This window comes from Bemisia tabaci, chromosome 9, assembly GCF_918797505.1.
Source record: "Bemisia tabaci chromosome 9, PGI_BMITA_v3".
NCBI lineage: Eukaryota > Metazoa > Arthropoda > Insecta > Hemiptera > Aleyrodidae > Bemisia > Bemisia tabaci.
This window is the reverse complement of record NC_092801.1, coordinates 13,866,499-13,884,664: the sequence shown is the minus strand read 5'-3', so window position 1 is coordinate 13,884,664 and position 18,166 is coordinate 13,866,499. Positions and strand designations below refer to the sequence as shown.

Below are 18,166 nucleotides of genomic sequence, written 5' to 3'. Positions count from 1 at the left end.
CCTGTGCAGTGTACATAGATCCTCGTCCATAGGTTTACATGACAGATCAATCGATTTATCGCAACAAATATCTCTCCGTCTTTCAATCCCTCTATCGAATACCTACTACTATAATCGGTCGTCCAAAGCGTTGCTTACAAAACTTTATATTTATTCTGTTCAGGATTTTGGATGGAGAACGCCGAAGCTAAAAATCTAACGGAAAGAGCACTCAGCAATCAGCACACCTGAAGACTACAATCCAGTGAATCCACCAATCGATAAAAGTGTGAAGGATCCCCAGGGAGACGTGTCCAGGATTTATTGCACGAGCCCTTCAATGCAGGCCGTGCCTGAAGCAAGCACCAGCTCGGAGTCTAGCGGTATGTCTGACAACCCATCTTCCCACTCCGTAGAAAGTCACCTTCAAGGTCCCAACAATACCAGACTTGCATCCGCAGGAGCGACCCAAGAAACCCTCCTCTCGTCGATCATCGATTATCCCTCCGCTCTTCCCCCCAAAATCGAATGCGAGGATGAAAAAGTTGATGCAAGTTGGACTAACCAGCTACATACAAGTATTGACATTAAGAGTGAACCCACTCCCCAGACGGATGAGTCAGAACTCAGGTTGGGACGAGGAGAAGCAGAACACGATTTGGAGAATGATATTCGCGATTTTGTCCTAATAACAGCACGAGTGAAGAGAGAGAACATGAGCACTCCACTTCCCGACGAATGTAATGAAAACTTGCTTGACCTATCACTCACGAATATCGAAATTAAGAGGGAACCCCCTACCCAAACAATCGAATCGGAATCAAAGTTAGTCGAACATATTAGAACGCACGCTCGTGAGAAAACATTCAGTTGCAATCATTGCTCGGCCTCATTTGGTAAGAAAAGTCATTTGACAACACACATGCGAACGCACACTGGTGAGGAGCCATTCAGTTGCAGTCATTGCTCCTCCCACTTCCGTACAAAAGCCAATTTGAAGAGACACATGCGAACGCACACTGGCGAGAAACCATATAGTTGCAGTTATTGCACGGCATGCTATTCTCAGAAAATTAATTTGATAATTCACATCCGGACGCATACTGGAGAGAAACCATTCAGTTGCAGTCACTGCACGGCATGCTTTGCTCAGAAACGGCTTTTAACGGCACATGTTCGCACGCACACTGGTGAGAAACCATTCAGTTGCAGTCATTGCACGGCAAGCTTTTCTCAGAAACAGCCTTTGACGGAACATGTTCGCACGCATACTGGTGAGAAACCATTCAGTTGCAGCCGCTGCTCCTCCTCTTTCGGTAGAAAAAACAGTTTAGAGAGACACTTGCGGACTCACACTGGCGAGAAATCATTCAGTTGCAGTCATTGCTCGGCCTCTTTTGCTGAGAAAAGTAATTTGACAAAACACATCCGGACGCATACTGGAGAGAAACCATTCAATTGCAGTCATTGCTCGGCCTCTTTTGCTTCGAAATATAACTTGACAACACACATCCGAACTCATACTGGCGAGAAACCATTCAGTTGCAGTCATTGCACGGCATCCTTTACTCAAAAAGATGCTTTAACGGCACATGTTCGAACGCATACTGGTGAGAAACCATTCAGTTGCAGCCATTGCTCCTCCTCTTTCATTACGAAACAAAATCTCAAGGTACATAAGCGAACGCACACTGGCAAGAAACCATTCAGTTGCAGTCATTGCTCGGCCTCTTTTGCTGTGAAAAGTAACTTGACAAGACACATCCGAACGCATACTGGCGAGAAACCATTCAATTGTAGTCAGTGCTCCTCCTCTTTCACTAGTAAAGACAAGCTAAAGAAACACATGCGAGCGCACACTGGCGAGAAACCATTCAGTTGCAGTCATTGCACGGCATGCTTTGCTCAAAAACATTCTTTAACGACACATGTTCGCACGCATACTGATGAGAAACCATACAGTTGCAGTCATTGCACGGCCTCTTTTGCTAAGAAAAGTAATTTGACATCACACATCCGAACTCATACTGGCAAGAAACCATTCAGTTGCAGTCATTGCTCGGCCTCTTTTGCTGTGAAAAATAACTTGACAAGACACATCCGAACGCATACTGGCGAGAAACCATTCAATTGTAGTCATTGCTCCTCCTCTTTCACAAGTAAAGACAAGCTAAAGAAACACATGCGAGCGCACACTGGCGAGAAACCATTCAGTTGCAGTCATTGCACGGTATGCTCTGCTCAAAAAAATTCGTTAACGGCACATGTTCGCACGCATACTGGTGAGAAATCATTCAGTCGCAGTCATTGCTCGGCCTCTTTTGCTGAGAGAAGTAATTTGACAAAACACATCCGGACGCATACTGGAGAGAAACCATTCAGTTGCAGTTATTGCACGGCATGCTCTGCTCGCAAACAGTCTCTAACGGCACATGTTTCCACGCATACTGGTGAGAAACTATTCAGTTGCAGTAATTGCTCCTCCTCTTTCAGGCATTAAAACAATTAAAAGAGACACATGCGGACGCACACTAGTGAGAAACCCTTCAGTTGTAGTCATTATTCGATGTCCTTCCCCGAGGATGTCACTTTAAAGAGACATTTGCGAATGCATACTGACGGAAAACTGTAGTGATGCAGTCACTGCTCATCCTCTTTTCGGCAGAAAAGGCATTTGAAGAAGCATACTCTGATGAACCATGCATTTTCACTCAGTGCTCTGCCTTTTTGTCCAGAAAAAGCCGTTTAAATCAACGCATACGACACACGCCGGTGTGGGACCTTTTAATTGCAGGCTTCTCTCAGCTTGGTTCTCATAAATAGTTTGTCCAAGAGTACATATTCGATCGCACACCGGAGAAAAACGATACTTTGATCATTGACAATTTCAAGTTGAGACTATACAGATGACGTCATTTGTATTTGTGTCATTCAAGCAATGTTAATCTTAATTAGTTTCGGAGTTCATTTCCACACTCCCCATCCGTCTCATGACTTCGATTTCCTCGTAAAATTTTATAGAGGAAGCACGTCGCGCAGTGCTCTAATTCCTCTCGTGGCTAGAGAACCAAGACATATTGATTATGAAAGCTTGTTTCTAGTTTTGCTTTTTTCCGAAGTGACTTTCTCTTCATCATATTTTGTAAGAGAATATATTGCAGATACTTCCATTTGAATTTTCGAATATTTATGGGCGCTGTGACATCCCCCGTTATTCTTTCAACTTAAATCTTCGTTCTTAAGCTCCGGAATATTACAGAAAGTCCGAAACTCGTATTATTCCTGTTTAACTGCTTTTGTAATCAGGATGAGATTTCTGCATCGTAATTTCAATATTTAGTCCAAATGTGCTGCCGAGCTAAGGAAGAATGGCGTAATCAAAAGAAATTACATCCAGTGGCGTGACGTGCCTAGCGATATATCGATTCATCTGCCACTTAAACCCTTGGAAAAGGATCGATAAACAGGGTGTTCGCAAGGAACACCTTAATGACCGATTCTTTACCACAGTTTAAAACGGGGAGATACCGGTAATCGATCATTCACGCCTCGCCACTGAATACAGCCTTCGTGAAATGAGTCCTACCATGCATGTATTCTTGTCGATTTCAGGTCTTATATGAGAACTAACATAATTCACTTTGATCTAAATAGCCCAATGGGTCAGTTGTGTTGGTCACAGCATTGCGTTTTGATGCTTTATTCTAGCAGATCGATCAGCTAAAAATATTACGATCGGTCAAAACAGCAACTTTCTACGTTCAGTATCAACCGAGATATCGCCCTTTGAAAATCTGGGTTATTGGCGTCATCCACCGTGGTAGTGACACCCTCGGTTTCCCCCGTCTTGCTTTCATCGGTCAGGGAGACAAATTTGCACTGGTTATACCTAGAGTACCTGTATAGCGAGAGTATATGGACAGATCGCTTCATGGAGGGCTTAGGGCCCAGAAGTGCAGCCACCCTTCTAACCAACTTCTAACGCACAAAATTTCACTGCCAGTCTGTAGACTCCAATTCTAACGAAGATGGCTAAGAAAGTACATAAATGAGCGTTCTTCCACAAAAATAAGTAAATTTATGCAAAAACTAAGTCAAATACGTGCTTTATAAACGATGGCTCGTAGCAATTGTATTAATAAATCGCTCTGGATAATTGAAATTCATAGGTTGGCTGCATTTCTGGGCCTTAACTTTATTCGCGGAGGCAGCGGTGAAGGCCTGATAGATTTTCGGAGTTTTGTTGGCCTCGCTATACAGGTACTCTAGTTATACTCAACATGAAACTAGGATGAAAGCAAGGTGGGAGAAACCAAGGGCGCCACTACCGGGGTGGATGGCGCCAGAAACCCGACTTTTCAATGGGCGATATCTCGGCTAGTATTAAACGTAGAAAGTTGCTGTTCGGGCAGATATTATTAAACTAATCCACAAAAATCAAGCATGAAAACACGATTCTGTGACCAGCGCAACTGACTCATTTGAAAGGACTCCCTTAGAATCACCAGAAGCTTCCAATCCTATTTACTGCTCAGCCAAAGGGGGTGAATTGGATCGTATGTAGCGGATTCCGTAGGAACCAGCGCGATTACAGTGTTTTAGAAATGTCGCTGCTTCATATTTCTCTAAAAAATCTCCCAGAAAATCAAAAAGTGTTGGCTTCTCACCAAAAAATTGCTTATTTTAAAGGAAATTAAATGCGTAAATTTTAATACTGAATATGTATTAAGTGTTTATGAAAGAAAAAGAAAAGTTGCTCGGCTTCGAAAACACCTTAATCGCGCTGGTTCCTTTTTGCTAAATGCGATCCAATTCCCGAAAGGGCCTAAATCTTATAGATAAAGTGAGGGTCAGTTTCGTCAAAAATTGTCAAAATTTTCTGGATCTTTTTTCTGCCAATTTTTAGACTCCGTCTTTTGAATAAATGACGCAATTTTCTGGGTCGTTTAAGACGTAGCTTTGTAACTGATATTTTGTTTCTAATGCGAAAAGAATGATATGAATATGCCCATTATTCGCTAGATCTCTGGTGAAAACCTATTATTTTCCCGTCGTTTCTGTATTTCCACATGTTTCTGTGCGAATGTGTGTCAATTTTGTATCTCTAATAAAATAAAGTTGTAGATAAAAAAGTCCATTTAAATTTATGACTTGTCTCCGGCAATACAGTAATTTAGATTTTACGCTCATTCATCCTAGTCGAGAGGGAGCGGGAGCCTCCATCGTCCTTCGAGCGAAGGATCAATTTTCGATTTTTCCCCATTTGAAGCTATGGTAAAGAATTGATTTTTGAAGTTATCTTTGCGAACACCCTGTTTGTCGAGCTTTCTCCATAGGTTAAAGTGGCAGATCAATGGATATATCGCAAAGTACGCCACGCCACTACTGGTTGCCGTTAGTGCCTTTTTACTCGTAGTGCCTCTTTTTTCCATCGTAACCACCAGCTTCCGCCAAAAGGATTGCTTTTAGTATTATTGTTGATTTTTCCCTAATCGATCTAATCGATAGCGTCGATTGTGTTAAAAAAAATCGATTATTTGCAGAAAAATTAAGGCCAAAAAATCAGTTTTCAAGAAAATGGCTCCGAATAAAAAATCGATTTTTAGAATGAGTATTGTGCCGTTCGTTTTCATTCAATGCTCGCCTTACTGAGCGTCGAGTTCCATTGCCCCTTAAATTGGGCAACTTTGATGACTGCTCCCAGTTTTGAAGAATAATTAAGGCTTGTTGCTTCCTTCATTACTCAGGAGTAACATTTTTTCCCGTAAAAAATCGAAAACTTTCAATTTGTGAGTACAAAGGCGATTAGCTGCAAAATCGCGTGCTGAAAATCGATTTAATTTAATCGACTATTCCGTGCAAAAAATCGATATCTTCAGAAAATCGAAGAAAAAATCAACAGCACTAGTTACTTTATTTTCGGTTTTTCTCTTTTGCCTGTTTAGATGTCTCTTTGTCTGTATAAATTTCAAAAATCAGTCTCCAGGATGATGAGATTGATAAGGAGATAAAACGCATAGCCCGGATGGTTTCGAAGTCCTGTGCAAAATGACTATTTTTTGCATGGGAGGTGGACGTTTCCGCACACTTTTGCGAAAATCGTCCAAACAAAATTACTACTTCACAACACCGCATTCGCTTTCCCTCCGTAGGTAAAGCGTATGTGAAGGACTAGAGGGGCTCTACCAAATATATGGGTTTGGTCGACAAATAGTTTCATAGTAATCAACTCTGCTATTTAGGAAAAAAGTAAAATTTTGGGACTGATTACCCCCCTTTCCTTATTAAAGCTCCTCCCTGCCCACCCAAAGAAGCTAGTATTACTCAGGGTTCGAAGGGCCCCGCAACAGCTTAGGTAATTCTAAAGAAATCTCCCTAAAAAAATCATTCTTCATCGGAATCGCCGACATCAAAATCTTCTTCTGGTTTCCCATCATCGTTATCACCTTTATCCGAGATCCACACTTCTCAGATAGCTTCCAAAAATACGATAATCTCAATTCATTTCGCGCATACAAAGGCTCCAGGCAAAGTAAATCTGGTTAATTTATCGGACGGCAGTGAGGCAAGTATACAATGTTGCCAAATATTCATTTATTTTAGCAATTTCCAAAAAAAGTGTGCGGAAACGTCCTGCAGCAGCCTTTTTCATAACTTCAAAGCGCCTCGATACTGCGCTCTCCCAACCTAAAGTGAATTTTTTCCTTGGAAATTCATACCCCGTCTCGTCTACGATGTCGTGATAGCGAAGAGAGCCGCACAGTGTGGATTGAGTCAATAAAAGAGGTCGCACATGAAATTTCCGACTAAAACCGCAAATTTTGATGTTTATTTCGTCACAATTTAAACTTTCAGGGGTGCCAGTAGAAGAAAATTTTACGAAAAAACCGTGTGACAACCAATTACTGTGAGCCGTAGCAAAAATGAGGTTTTGAGATAATGCGCTCAGAAGCGTCTGTGCAGGAAAGTTCGTTGAGCCTTCGATCTTTGTCTAATTTCCACCGATCACCTGAAGGGCACTCTCAAATCGTTTGAATGATTAAAAACCGACGAATTTCATTTTCAACTATTTTCAAAAGGCATTTTTCATGTTCACGTAAGACTGGTTGTAGGCAAGACAGCTGTAAGTGCTATCCTTTGTCTAAAACTAAACTAACAGCTAACTCGACTAAAACCACAAACGTTTGTTTATTTCGCCACATTTTAAACTGAAAAGGGTGTGTTTTGAAGAACATTTCACGAGGAAACCCATAGAACCAGTGGCGTGGCGCTAATGATCGATTATCGATTCTTCCCCCATTTAAAGCTGTGGTAATGAATCGATTATCAAGGTGTTCGTTGCGAAAACTCTGTCAAGTCTATCGATCCTTTTCCGTAGCTTCATACTACCTCATTTCAACGCGGAAAGTCATCAGCTCTGCCTAGCACCAATATGAGTGAAAAGTACTCATGAGCCATACGCAGCACTCAAAGTCAACACATCAAGACTCCTCGTCTCCGCAGGTCGCGGTTGGACCAACATAAAACGCCTTCAATTTGGTGCGATACTGTGCAACACACCAATGTCGAAATATTCGTATTCTTGAGTTGGCGTTGGATACGAACTCGCGTAAATTGTGAATTGCTCCACCAACTAAGGCATGTCAACCTGTTAACTGCCTTATCTCAAGTCACCTCGCATATTTTATGTCCCCTCTTGCTCGTGGCCTCAATTGGATTGCATTTTGCAAAAAGGGACCAGAAGCATTGCAATGGTGCTATTGTTGTGCAACTTCATCCTTCGCAATAAAATTACGGAAACCATGAAAAAATATGAAAGAGCCATGCACAAATTCGCCCGTTTTTGGGCCCTCGAAATTGGAGTCGGTGTGAGGTTTTTTTTCATCTATAGGGTGACCCTTTACACATAATAAAATTTCAGATTGAGTATACGCACCGTTTTTGAGATATGGGGGGGCAAAGTCCCCAATTTTTACTCATATTTGCAGGTATTTTATAGTCGAACTTCGGCTGCTACAAGGTACCGGATGTAGATATTGAGGCGCGGTTTGCGGTGATTTGTCAAGCTATTTCTGGATTATTTTTTCACATCTTTTACAAACCCGCAAATGGTTTTTCGGGGGGGGGGGGGGGGAGCTTTATTCATATTATCATGACCGTTCGTATACGTCTTACTGGCATTAATTGCTTCGTTCTCGACTCCTCTCCACGCCGTAATCATGATGGTATTTTCTGTTAGGAATCTTTCTTCTTCTTTATATTTGACCAATTCTAATGTTGTCTCCCCCTTTCTCCCTTTTTAACCTCCCCCCCCCCCCCAATTCTAAACACTCCCTCTCAAGTGTATATTCCTGTGCGGCAGATATGAAGGTGTTATTTGTGGGGAATTATTTTTCTGTCTTTATGGTTGATAAACTTTGACCCCACCTATTTCCTCCTTCCCCCCTTTACCCCTGTTTCACCCCCCCCCCCAATTTCCACCGTACCTTACTCGAAGTTGTCTGCTCCCTCCGCAGCAGAAATGAGGATGTTTCCAGCGAAGAATTTTTTACTTTTTTAAACTCAATACAAGGGAGACACCCCCCACCCTTTTTTCTCTTTCCCATCCCCCCTCACTAGTTCATATTTCCTACCTTATTCCCTCTTTCCACTGCCCCCCCCCCTCTTTTCTCTTTTTTACATGCTTGAATACTTTTTTTTGTGAGAGTATAATAGTTATCGGATAGTGTAATAGTTACCGGAAACATCCTCATTTCTGCTGCAGAGGGAGCAGACAACTTCGAGTAAGGTACGGTGGAAATGGGGGGGGGTGAAACAGGGGTAAAGGGGGGAAGGAGGAAATAGGTGGGGTCAAAGTTTATCAACCATAAAGACAGAAAATAATTCCCCACAAATAACACCTTCATATCTGCCGCACAGGAATATACACTTGAGAGGGAGTGTTTAGAATTGGGGGGGGGGGGAGGTTAAAAAGGGAGAAAGGGGGAGACAACATTAGAATTGGTCAAATATAAAGAAGAAGAAAGATTCCTAACAGAAAATACCATCATGATTACGGCGTGGAGAGGAGTCGAGAACGAAGCAATTAATGCCAGTAAGACGTATACGAACGGTCATGATAATATGAATAAAGCTCCCCCCCCCCCCCCCGAAAAACCATTTGCGGGTTTGTAAAAGATGTGAAAAAATAATCCAGAAATAGCTTGACAAATCACCGCAAACCGCGCTTCAATATCTACATCCGGTACCTTGTAGCAGCCGAAGTTCGACTATAAAATACCTGCAAATATGAGTAAAAATCGGGGACTTTGCCCCCCCATATTTCAAAAACGGTGTGTATACTCAATCTGAAATTTTATTATGTGTAAAGGGTCACCCTATAGATGAAAAAATACCTCACACCGACCCCAATTTCGAGGGCCCGAAAACGGGCGAATTTTAGCCCTTTTTGTGCAAGGCTCTTTACAAGATAATTTTTGTATGTTAGAGTTTTTTGCCAACGTGCGTTAAAAATTCAGAATAAAGCTGAAAATCTCAATACAATCGCTCAATTTCGCTCAATCGGAAAATTTGTGCTCGAACGAGCTTTTTCCCTCTGTATTGAGATTTTCAGCCTTATGCTGAATTTGAAACGCACGTTGGCAAAAAACTCCAACATACTACCGTATGAGTTCGTCTGCCGCAATCAGTTTACAATTTTTGTCTTAAATTTACAGTCTTTAAGGGGTTTCTCTTGAAGAATATTTCACGAGAAAATCAATTGAACCAATAACCGAACTTTTAATTTTGTATAAACAAATTATAAGCGTTTCAAGTATCCAAATTTCGTTCGCCCTCTCTTATTGACTCGATCCACTGTGCGGTAGGACGGGTTCGCACAGGTATCTGCGCTGACATTGTGAGCTCCGTTGAGCGCCCTCATTAACGAGTGGGTTCAATCGATTTTTTCGAAACTCGGTATCAGATGGAACTTTTTGACGGGAACTATATTTAGCATGGGAAAGGGATTTCTCGGTATAAAATAGTCAGACTTTTATCATGCGTCTAAAATAAAACTGAATACTTAATTTCAACCCGAAAAGTCATCAGCTCCTCCTGATACTAATATGAGTGAAAAGTTCTCATCATTTTGCATTCAACTAATGTAGCTAAGCAGCACTCTGTGACAAAACATCAAAACTCCACTTTCCGTAGGTTGTGGTCGGGCCAACGTAAAACGCCTTCAATTGGGTGCGATACTGTGCAACACACCGAAGTCGAAATATTTGTATTCTTGAGTTGGAGTCAGAACCGAACTCGCGTAAATTGTGAATTGCTCTACCAACTAAGGCATGTCAACCTGTTAACTGCCTTATCTCCAGTTACTTCGCATATTTTATCGCCCACTTTTGCTCGTGGCAATCTAATCCTCAATTGGTCCAGAAAGAAAGAATTAACATCATTAATGTTGCTAAGGAAGGAGGCTCACCTGAAAGAAAATCTGTTCTTTCAGCTTTTATAGTCTCTGAGCGCGCCTGTCATGAACCATGGGGCACCTTTGATCGGAAACTCTAATTTTCAGTCTTATTTTTTAAGTTCAAAAGTCTGATGATAGGTTTTGTACCCTAACGAAATGACGAACGTGGCCTTGAATATACCTCGGTTGCTATTAAATCGTCGTGAAATTTAAATTTTCGTATGAATCCGTGCAGTCGTTTGGGCTGCAGTCGAGTTCAAACCGAATCAATGCTCAGATTAAGGGGATGCCATTTTCCTCGAGTGGGGGAGCCACATACCGTCACTCTCGATAATCACAGAAACAAGAATCATATCCGTGGGATTGGTAAAAGAAGATAGGTCCAGAAATCAGGATCAGTCCGATACATGCCTCAGAGGTCCGGGCTTAGAGTTTGAAGTCGTCGCATATATCGAAGGCTCATCCGATCGAATTTTTTAAAGATTATCGGGGCGTGTGCTTTTTGTCGGGAAAATTTGCGGTAATTCATTCATTTTTCGTAGTAGGTGTTCCGAGTCAGACGGCATAAGAAAGAGAGTGATACGGACAAAGGACCCATGCCAGAGCAGAAGGGTGACACGTACTAACGGCAGGTAGGGATGGGTTTACGTGGAGAGGGAAATGGAAAATTAGAGGGTGGGAGGTCCCCCAACCATATGACTCGTCCAGCGGCATAGACGAAAATATTTCGTTATCAAATCGAGGAAAATTTTGCAATGTCGGTCGTGCAAATTGAAAAACTAAGGAATGTTGGCACGTCTACAGCCTAAGAGCTTTCATTTAAAATAAATCCGAGCAAAATCGGTCCAGTAGTTTCCGAGATCGAATTAGCTCAAACTGTATGAGGCCTAAAAAGGCCTTAGGATATTAAATATATGGATGGATGGATGTCATTCGAAACATCGCATACTTCGATCCCGCGGGTACCCGTATCCAGTGGCGTGGCGTGAATGATCGATTATCGATATTTTCCCATCTGAAGCTATGTTAAAGAATCTATGATTAAGGTTTTCGTTGCGAACACCCTGTGCAGTGTACATAGATCCTCGTCCATAGGTTTACATGACAGATCAATCGATTTATCGCAACAAATATCTCTCCGTCTTTCAATCCCTCTATCGAATACCTACTACTCTAATCGGTCGTCCAAAGCGTTGCTTACAAATCTTGAAATTTATTCTGTTCAGGATTTTGAATGGAGAACGCCGAAGCTAAAAATATAACGGGAAGAGCACTCAGCACATTTGAAGACTACAATCCAGTGAATCCACCAATCGATGAAAGTGTGAAGGATCCCCAGGGAGACGTGTCCAGGATTTATTGCACGAGCCCTTCAATGCTGGCCGTGCCTGAAGCAAGCACCAGCTCGGAGTCTAGCGGTATGTCTGGCAACCCATCTTCCCACTCCGTAGAAAGTCGCCTTGAAGATTCCAACAATCCCCAACTTGCATCAATAGAAGAGACCAAAGAAACCTTCCTCTCGTCCATCTTCGATTGTCCCTCCGCTCTTCCCCCCAAAGTCGAATGCGAGGATGAAAAAGTTGATGCAAGTTGGACTAACCAGCTACATACAAGTATTGACATTAAGAGTGAACCCACTCTCCAGCCAGACGAGTCAGAACTCAGGTTGGACATATGGGGAGGAGAACACGGTTTGGAGAATGATATTCGCGATTTTGTCCCCATAACTGCGCGAGTGAAGGAAGAGAACATGAGCACTCCACTTCCCGACCAGTGTAATGAAAGTTGGATTGACCTGTTACATACGAATATTGAAATTAAGAGCGGACCCCCTGCCCAAACAAACGAATCGGAATCCAAGTTGGGAGAAGCAAAAAGAGTACTCGATTTGGACGTTAATTATCGAGATAGTGTCTCGATGACAGAGAGAGTAAAGATAGAAAACATCGAGACTCCCCATCCCAACGAATGTGATGAAAGTTTGGCTGACCAGTTACATACGGAAATCGAAATTGAGAGTGAGCCACCTCTCCAAATGGGTAAGTCTGAAGTTAGGTTGTGTAATGAAGACGGAGAGCTCGATTCGGAGGTTAATTTTTGTGCTTTCGTCCCGAAGATAACGTCAGTGAAAAGAGAGAGCATCGGCACTACCTATCTCGGACAGGCCGAAGAGAACGTAGGCAAGAGAACGAGAACCCTTGCAAACGATGAAAAAAGGAACGCTCGACACATACATGTAAAAATGAGTACAGTATCCATGAGAGATTCGAAGAAAATGAATGCCAAACCATCCATATGCAATGTTTGCGCTGCATCTTTTACTACGAAAACCTCAATGGCGAGACATATTCAAATAAATACTGGCGAGAAACCATTCAATTGCAGTCAAGACAATTTAAAGAAACACATGCGAACGCGCACTGACGAGAAACCATTCAATTGCAGTCATTGCTCGGCCTCTTTTCCTATGAAATATAACTTGACAACACACATCCGGACGCATACTGGAGAGAAGCCATTCAGTTGCAGTTATTGCACGGCATGCTTTGCTCGCAAACAGTCTCTAACGGCACATGTTCGCACGCACACTGGTGAGAAACCATTCAGTTGCAGTCATTGCTCCTCCTCTTTCACTAGTAAAGATAATTTAAAGGAACACATGCGAACGCACACTGCCGAGAAACCATTCAGTTGCAGTCATTGCACGGTATGCTTTGCTCAAAAGTCTGCTTTAACGAAACATGTTCGAACGCATACTGGTGAGAAACCATTCAGTTGCAGCCATTGCTCCTCCTCTTTCAGTACGAAACAAAATCTCAAGGTACATATGCGAACGCACACTGGCGAGAAACCATTCAGTTGCAGTCATTGCTCGGCCTCTTTTGCTATGAAAAGTAACTTGACAGCACACATCCGAACGCATACTGGCGAGAAACCATTCAATTGCAGTCATTGCTCGGCCTCTTTTGCTATGAAATATAACTTGACAACACACATCCGAACTCATACTGGCGAGAAACCATTCAGTTGCAGTCATTGCACAGCATGCTTTGCTCAGAAAGGGTGTTTAACGGCTCATGTTCGCACGCACACTGGTGAGAAACCATTCAGTTGCAGTCATTGCTCCTCCTCTTTTACTAGTAAAGACAATTTAAAGGAACACATGCGAACGCACACTGGCGAGAAACCATTCAGTTGCAGTCATTGCACGGCATGCTTTGCTCACAAATGTAATTTGATAATTCACATCCGGACGCATACTGGAGAGAAACCATTCAGTTGCAGTCAGTGCACGGCATGCTTTGCTCAGAAACGGCTTTTAACGGCACATGTTCGCACGCACACTGGTGAGAAACCATTCAGTTGCAGTCATTGCACGGCCTCTTTTGCTGATAAAAGTAATTTGACAAAACACATCCGGACGCATACTGGAGAGAAACCATTCAGTTGCAGTCATTGCACGGCATGCTTTGCTCACAAACAGTCTCTAACGGCACATGTCTCCACGCATACTGGTGAGAAACTATTCAGTTGTAGTCATTGTTCGGCGTCCTTCCGCGAGAATGTCACTTTAAAGAGACATTTGCGAATGCATACTGACGGAAAACTGTACTGATGCAGTCACTGCTCATCCTCTTTTCGGCGGAAAAGGCATTTGAAGGAGCATACTCCGATAAACCATGCATTTTCACTCAGTGCTCTGCCTTTTTGTACGATAATTTGATCATTGACAATTTTAAGTTGAGACTATACAGATGACGTCATTTGTATTTGTGTCATTCAAGCAATGTTAATCTTAAGCACCTATATTTGTTTCGGAGTTCATTTCCACACTCCCCATCCGTCTCATGACTTCGATTTCCTCGTAAAATTTTATAGAGAAAACACGTCGCGCAGTGCTCTAATTCCTCTCGTGGCTAGAGAACCAAGACATATTGATTATGAAAGCTTGTTTCTAGTTTTGCTTTTTTCCGAAGTGACTTTCTCTTCATCATATTTTGTAAGAGAATATATTGCAGATATTTCCATTTGAATTTTCGAATATTTCTTTATGGGCGCTGTGTCATCCCCCGTTATTTTTTCAACTTAAATCTTCGTTCTTAAGCTCCGGAATATTACAGAAAGTCCAAAACTCGTATTATTCCTGTTTAACTGCTTTTGTAATCAGGATGAGATTTCTGCATCGTAATTTCAATATTTAGTCCTAATGTGCTGCCGAGCTAAGGAAAAATGGCGTAATCAAAAGAAATTACATCCAGTGGCGTGACGTGCCTAGCGATATATCGATTGATCTGCCACTTAAACCCTTGGAAAAGGATCGATAAACAGGGTGTTCGCAACGAACACCTTAATGACCGATTCTTTACCACAGTTTAAAACGGGGAGATACCGGTAATCGATCATTCACGCCTCGCCACTGAATACAGCCTTCGTGAAATGAGCCCTACCATGCATGTATTCTTGTCGATTTCAGGTCTTATATGAGAACTAACATAATTCTCTTTGATCTAAATAGCCCAATGGGTCAGTTGTGTTGGTCACAGCATTGCGTTTTGATGCTTTATTCTAGCAGATCGATCAGCTAAAAATATTACGATCGGTCAAAACAGCAACTTTCTACGTTCAGTATCAACCGAGATATCGCCCTTTGAAAATCCGGGTTATTGGCGTCATCCACCGTGGTAGTGACACCCTCGGTTTCCCCCGTCTTGCTTTCATCGGTCAGGGAGACAAAAATTTGCACTGGTTATACTCAGAGTACCTGTATAGCGAGAGTATATGGACAGATCGCTTCATGGAGGGCTTAGGGCCCAAAAGTGCAGCCACCCTTCTAACCAACTTCCAACGCACAAAATTTCACTGCCAGTCTGTAGACTCCAATTCTAACGAAGATGGCTAAGAAAGTACGTAAATGAGCGTTCTTCCACAAAAATAAGTAAATTAATGCAAAAACTAAGTCAAATACGTGCTTTATAAACGATGGCTCGTAACAATTGTATTAATAAATCGCTTTGGATAATTGAAATTCATAGGTTGGCTGCATTTCTGGGCCTTAACTTTATTCGCGGAGGCAGCGGTGAAGGCCTGATAGATTTTCGGAGTTTTGTAGGCCTCGCTATACAGGTACTCTAGTTATACTCAACATGAAACTAGGATGAAAGCAAGGTGGGAGAAACCAAGGGCGCCACTACCGGGGTGGATGGCGCCAGAAACCCGACTTTTTAATGGGCGATATCTCGGCTAGTATTAAACGTAGAAAGTTGCTGTTTGGGCAGATATTATTAAACGAAGGCCTTGTCCACACGAACGCGGTTCGCGGAACTCAGTTCGAGGAACTTGTTCCCGGAACAAGTTTTTTGCTGAGCTGAAACTTATTCCTCCAAAACCTGGAATTTTCCCCGTGCTCCGAGCTTCTAAATATGTTTCTTTTGATGTGAATTTGCTTGTTTTTGTTTTTCACGTCCTTTACATATGATCTTGACATTTATTTTTGTTACTTTGGCGGTCATAATAATCTATTATTTTGCAATAATTGTATAGTTTTATTGAAGTTCCGGGTCCAGTTCGGACGAACCCGTGTGGACAGCATGCCTCGTTACAAGAAATAAGTTCCGCGAACTGCGCTCGTGTGGACAAGGCCTAATCCGCAAAAATCAAGCATGAAAACACGATTCTGTGACCAGCGCAACTGACTCATTTGAGAGGACTCCCTTAGAAATAGCCAGAAGCCTCCACTCCTATCTATTGCCCAGCCAAAAGAGGTGCATTGGATTAGAGTCCCTTTATACCCAGAGTTAAGACAACTCGATTATCAGCTGACTGGCAGCCGGCCTTGGCTGGCCATGGAGGCCGAAACGAGTGCACCCAAACGAACGATATTGAGGGATAAGGATCAGGAATCCTGCGATGTCTGTCACACTAAAACAACAACATCAACAAATTGATCAATTAAAAAGAAAATGAGATTGGTTTGTGAATAATTTCTGAATCTATTTTCATTCTGGACCGATGGAAATAACAATTTACTCTTGAAAAACCACAATTAGGTAATATTTTCATTATTCTTGTTGACATTCGAGGTACCGCCATCTTGGTGCACTCGTTTCGGCCTCCATGAGCGAGAACCAATCAGAATTGAATTTTTTTTTAGGCCACTTTCAGCCCAACCGAAAGTGAGTTGTCTTAACTCTGGGTATAAAGGGACTCTACATTGGATCGCATTCAGCGAAAAGGAACCCTCGCGATCACAGTGTTGTAAAAATTTTGCTGCTTCATATGTATCTAAAAAAATCTCCCAGAAAAGCAAATAGTGTTGGCTTCTCACCGAAAAATTGTTATTTTTAAGGAAATTAAATATGTGTAAATTTCAATACTGAACATGTAATGAATGTTTTTAAAAGAAAAATAAGAGCTGCACGGTTTTGAAAACACTGTAATCGCGCTGGATCCTTTTTGCTAAGTGCGATCCAATTCTCGAAAGGGACCAAATCTTACATATAAAATGAAGGCCACTAAGGCCAGTTTTGTCAAAATGGACCACTAGACAAGGTACGAATTTAGGCAATCTGATACACGTGCCCTAACCAGAATTTCACGTAGAACACGATTCGCGCAACGAAAATTACTGAAACCAACTCCTAAGGAAGATATTAACGTTTTTATTTCACATTGGTTACGAGGGATTAGAACTACCCGCTCACATGAAACTCAAAGCTCTACGTGAGTCAAATTGCGCACTACAACGGTCTCAGCAAGCTTCTCAATCGAGCAATGTTCATTTCCCACCATGTGTTGTTCAAACTATTAGCAATTTGCTATAACTGAGCCAAAGCGTCAAGATTAAGGCTGCCAGATTTTTATATCGCAGAGACTGTCATGATAACGTTTAGCGCGCGATGTGAATCACGTAGAGCATTGAGTTTTCATGAGCGGGTGGTTCGAATTCACGCATCAAGAACCATGAAATATCTTCGTAAGGAGTTGATTCCGGTAATTTTCGTTGTGCACATCGTGTTTCACGTGAACTTTTGGTCAAGAAACATTTATTAGAATGCTGAATTTTGTACATTGTCTAGTGGTCCATTGTATCTTTGCCCTGTGCAAATTTTTAGACTCCGTTCATTGAATAAATCACACAGTTTTCTGGGTCTTTTAAGAAGTAGCTTTGTAACTGATACTTTGTTTCGAATGCGAAAAGATTAATGTAAATATACCCATTATTCGCCAGATCTCTAGTGAAAACCCATCTTTTTCCAGTCGTTTCTGTATTTTCACATCTTTCTGTACGAATGTGTGTTAATTTTGTACCTCTAATAAAGTTGTGGATAAAAAAGTTCGTTACAATTTATGACATGTCTCCGGCAATACAGCAATTTAGATTTTACACTCATTCATCCTAGTCGAGAGGGAGCGGAGCCTCTATGGTCCCGTATCCTGATACCCAGTAAGTGGCGAGGAGCGAACGATCGACTGTCGGTTTTTCGCCATTTGAAGCTATGGAAAAGAATCGATTTTTGAAGTGTTCTTTGAGAACATCCTGTTTGTCGAGCCATCTCCATAGGTTTAAATGGCAGATCAATCGATATATCGCAAAGCACGCCACGCCACTGATTGCCGTTAGTAATGTTTTACTCGTAGTGCCTCTTTTGTCCATTACAACCACCAGCTTCCAGGTTGAAGCCTTCCACCAATAGGATTGCTTTTAGTGTTGTTGATTTTTTCCCGAATCAA

The 18,166-nt window shown here is 42.0% G+C and overlaps 2 protein-coding genes across 2 annotated transcripts in view; both read left to right on the top strand.

The window, feature by feature from the left end:
- The window catches only part of LOC109038167 (uncharacterized), a 26,336-nt gene extending 17,210 nt beyond the window's left edge, over window positions 1-9,126 (top strand). The window contains exon 2 of the mRNA XM_072304321.1: window positions 164-9,126. Coding sequence (XP_072160422.1) covers window positions 320-2,479 — 2,160 coding nt within the window. The 5' untranslated portion in view covers window positions 164-319 and the 3' untranslated portion in view covers window positions 2,480-9,126. The remainder of the gene's footprint in view (window positions 1-163) is intronic.
- On the top strand, window positions 2,294-18,166 carry LOC140225422 (uncharacterized). The gene is made up of 2 exons (XM_072304320.1): window positions 2,294-2,429; window positions 11,662-18,166. The coding sequence occupies exon 2, from the start codon at window positions 11,670-11,672 to the stop codon at window positions 14,049-14,051; it is 2,382 nt and encodes a 793-aa protein (XP_072160421.1). The 5' UTR covers window positions 2,294-2,429; window positions 11,662-11,669; the 3' UTR covers window positions 14,052-18,166.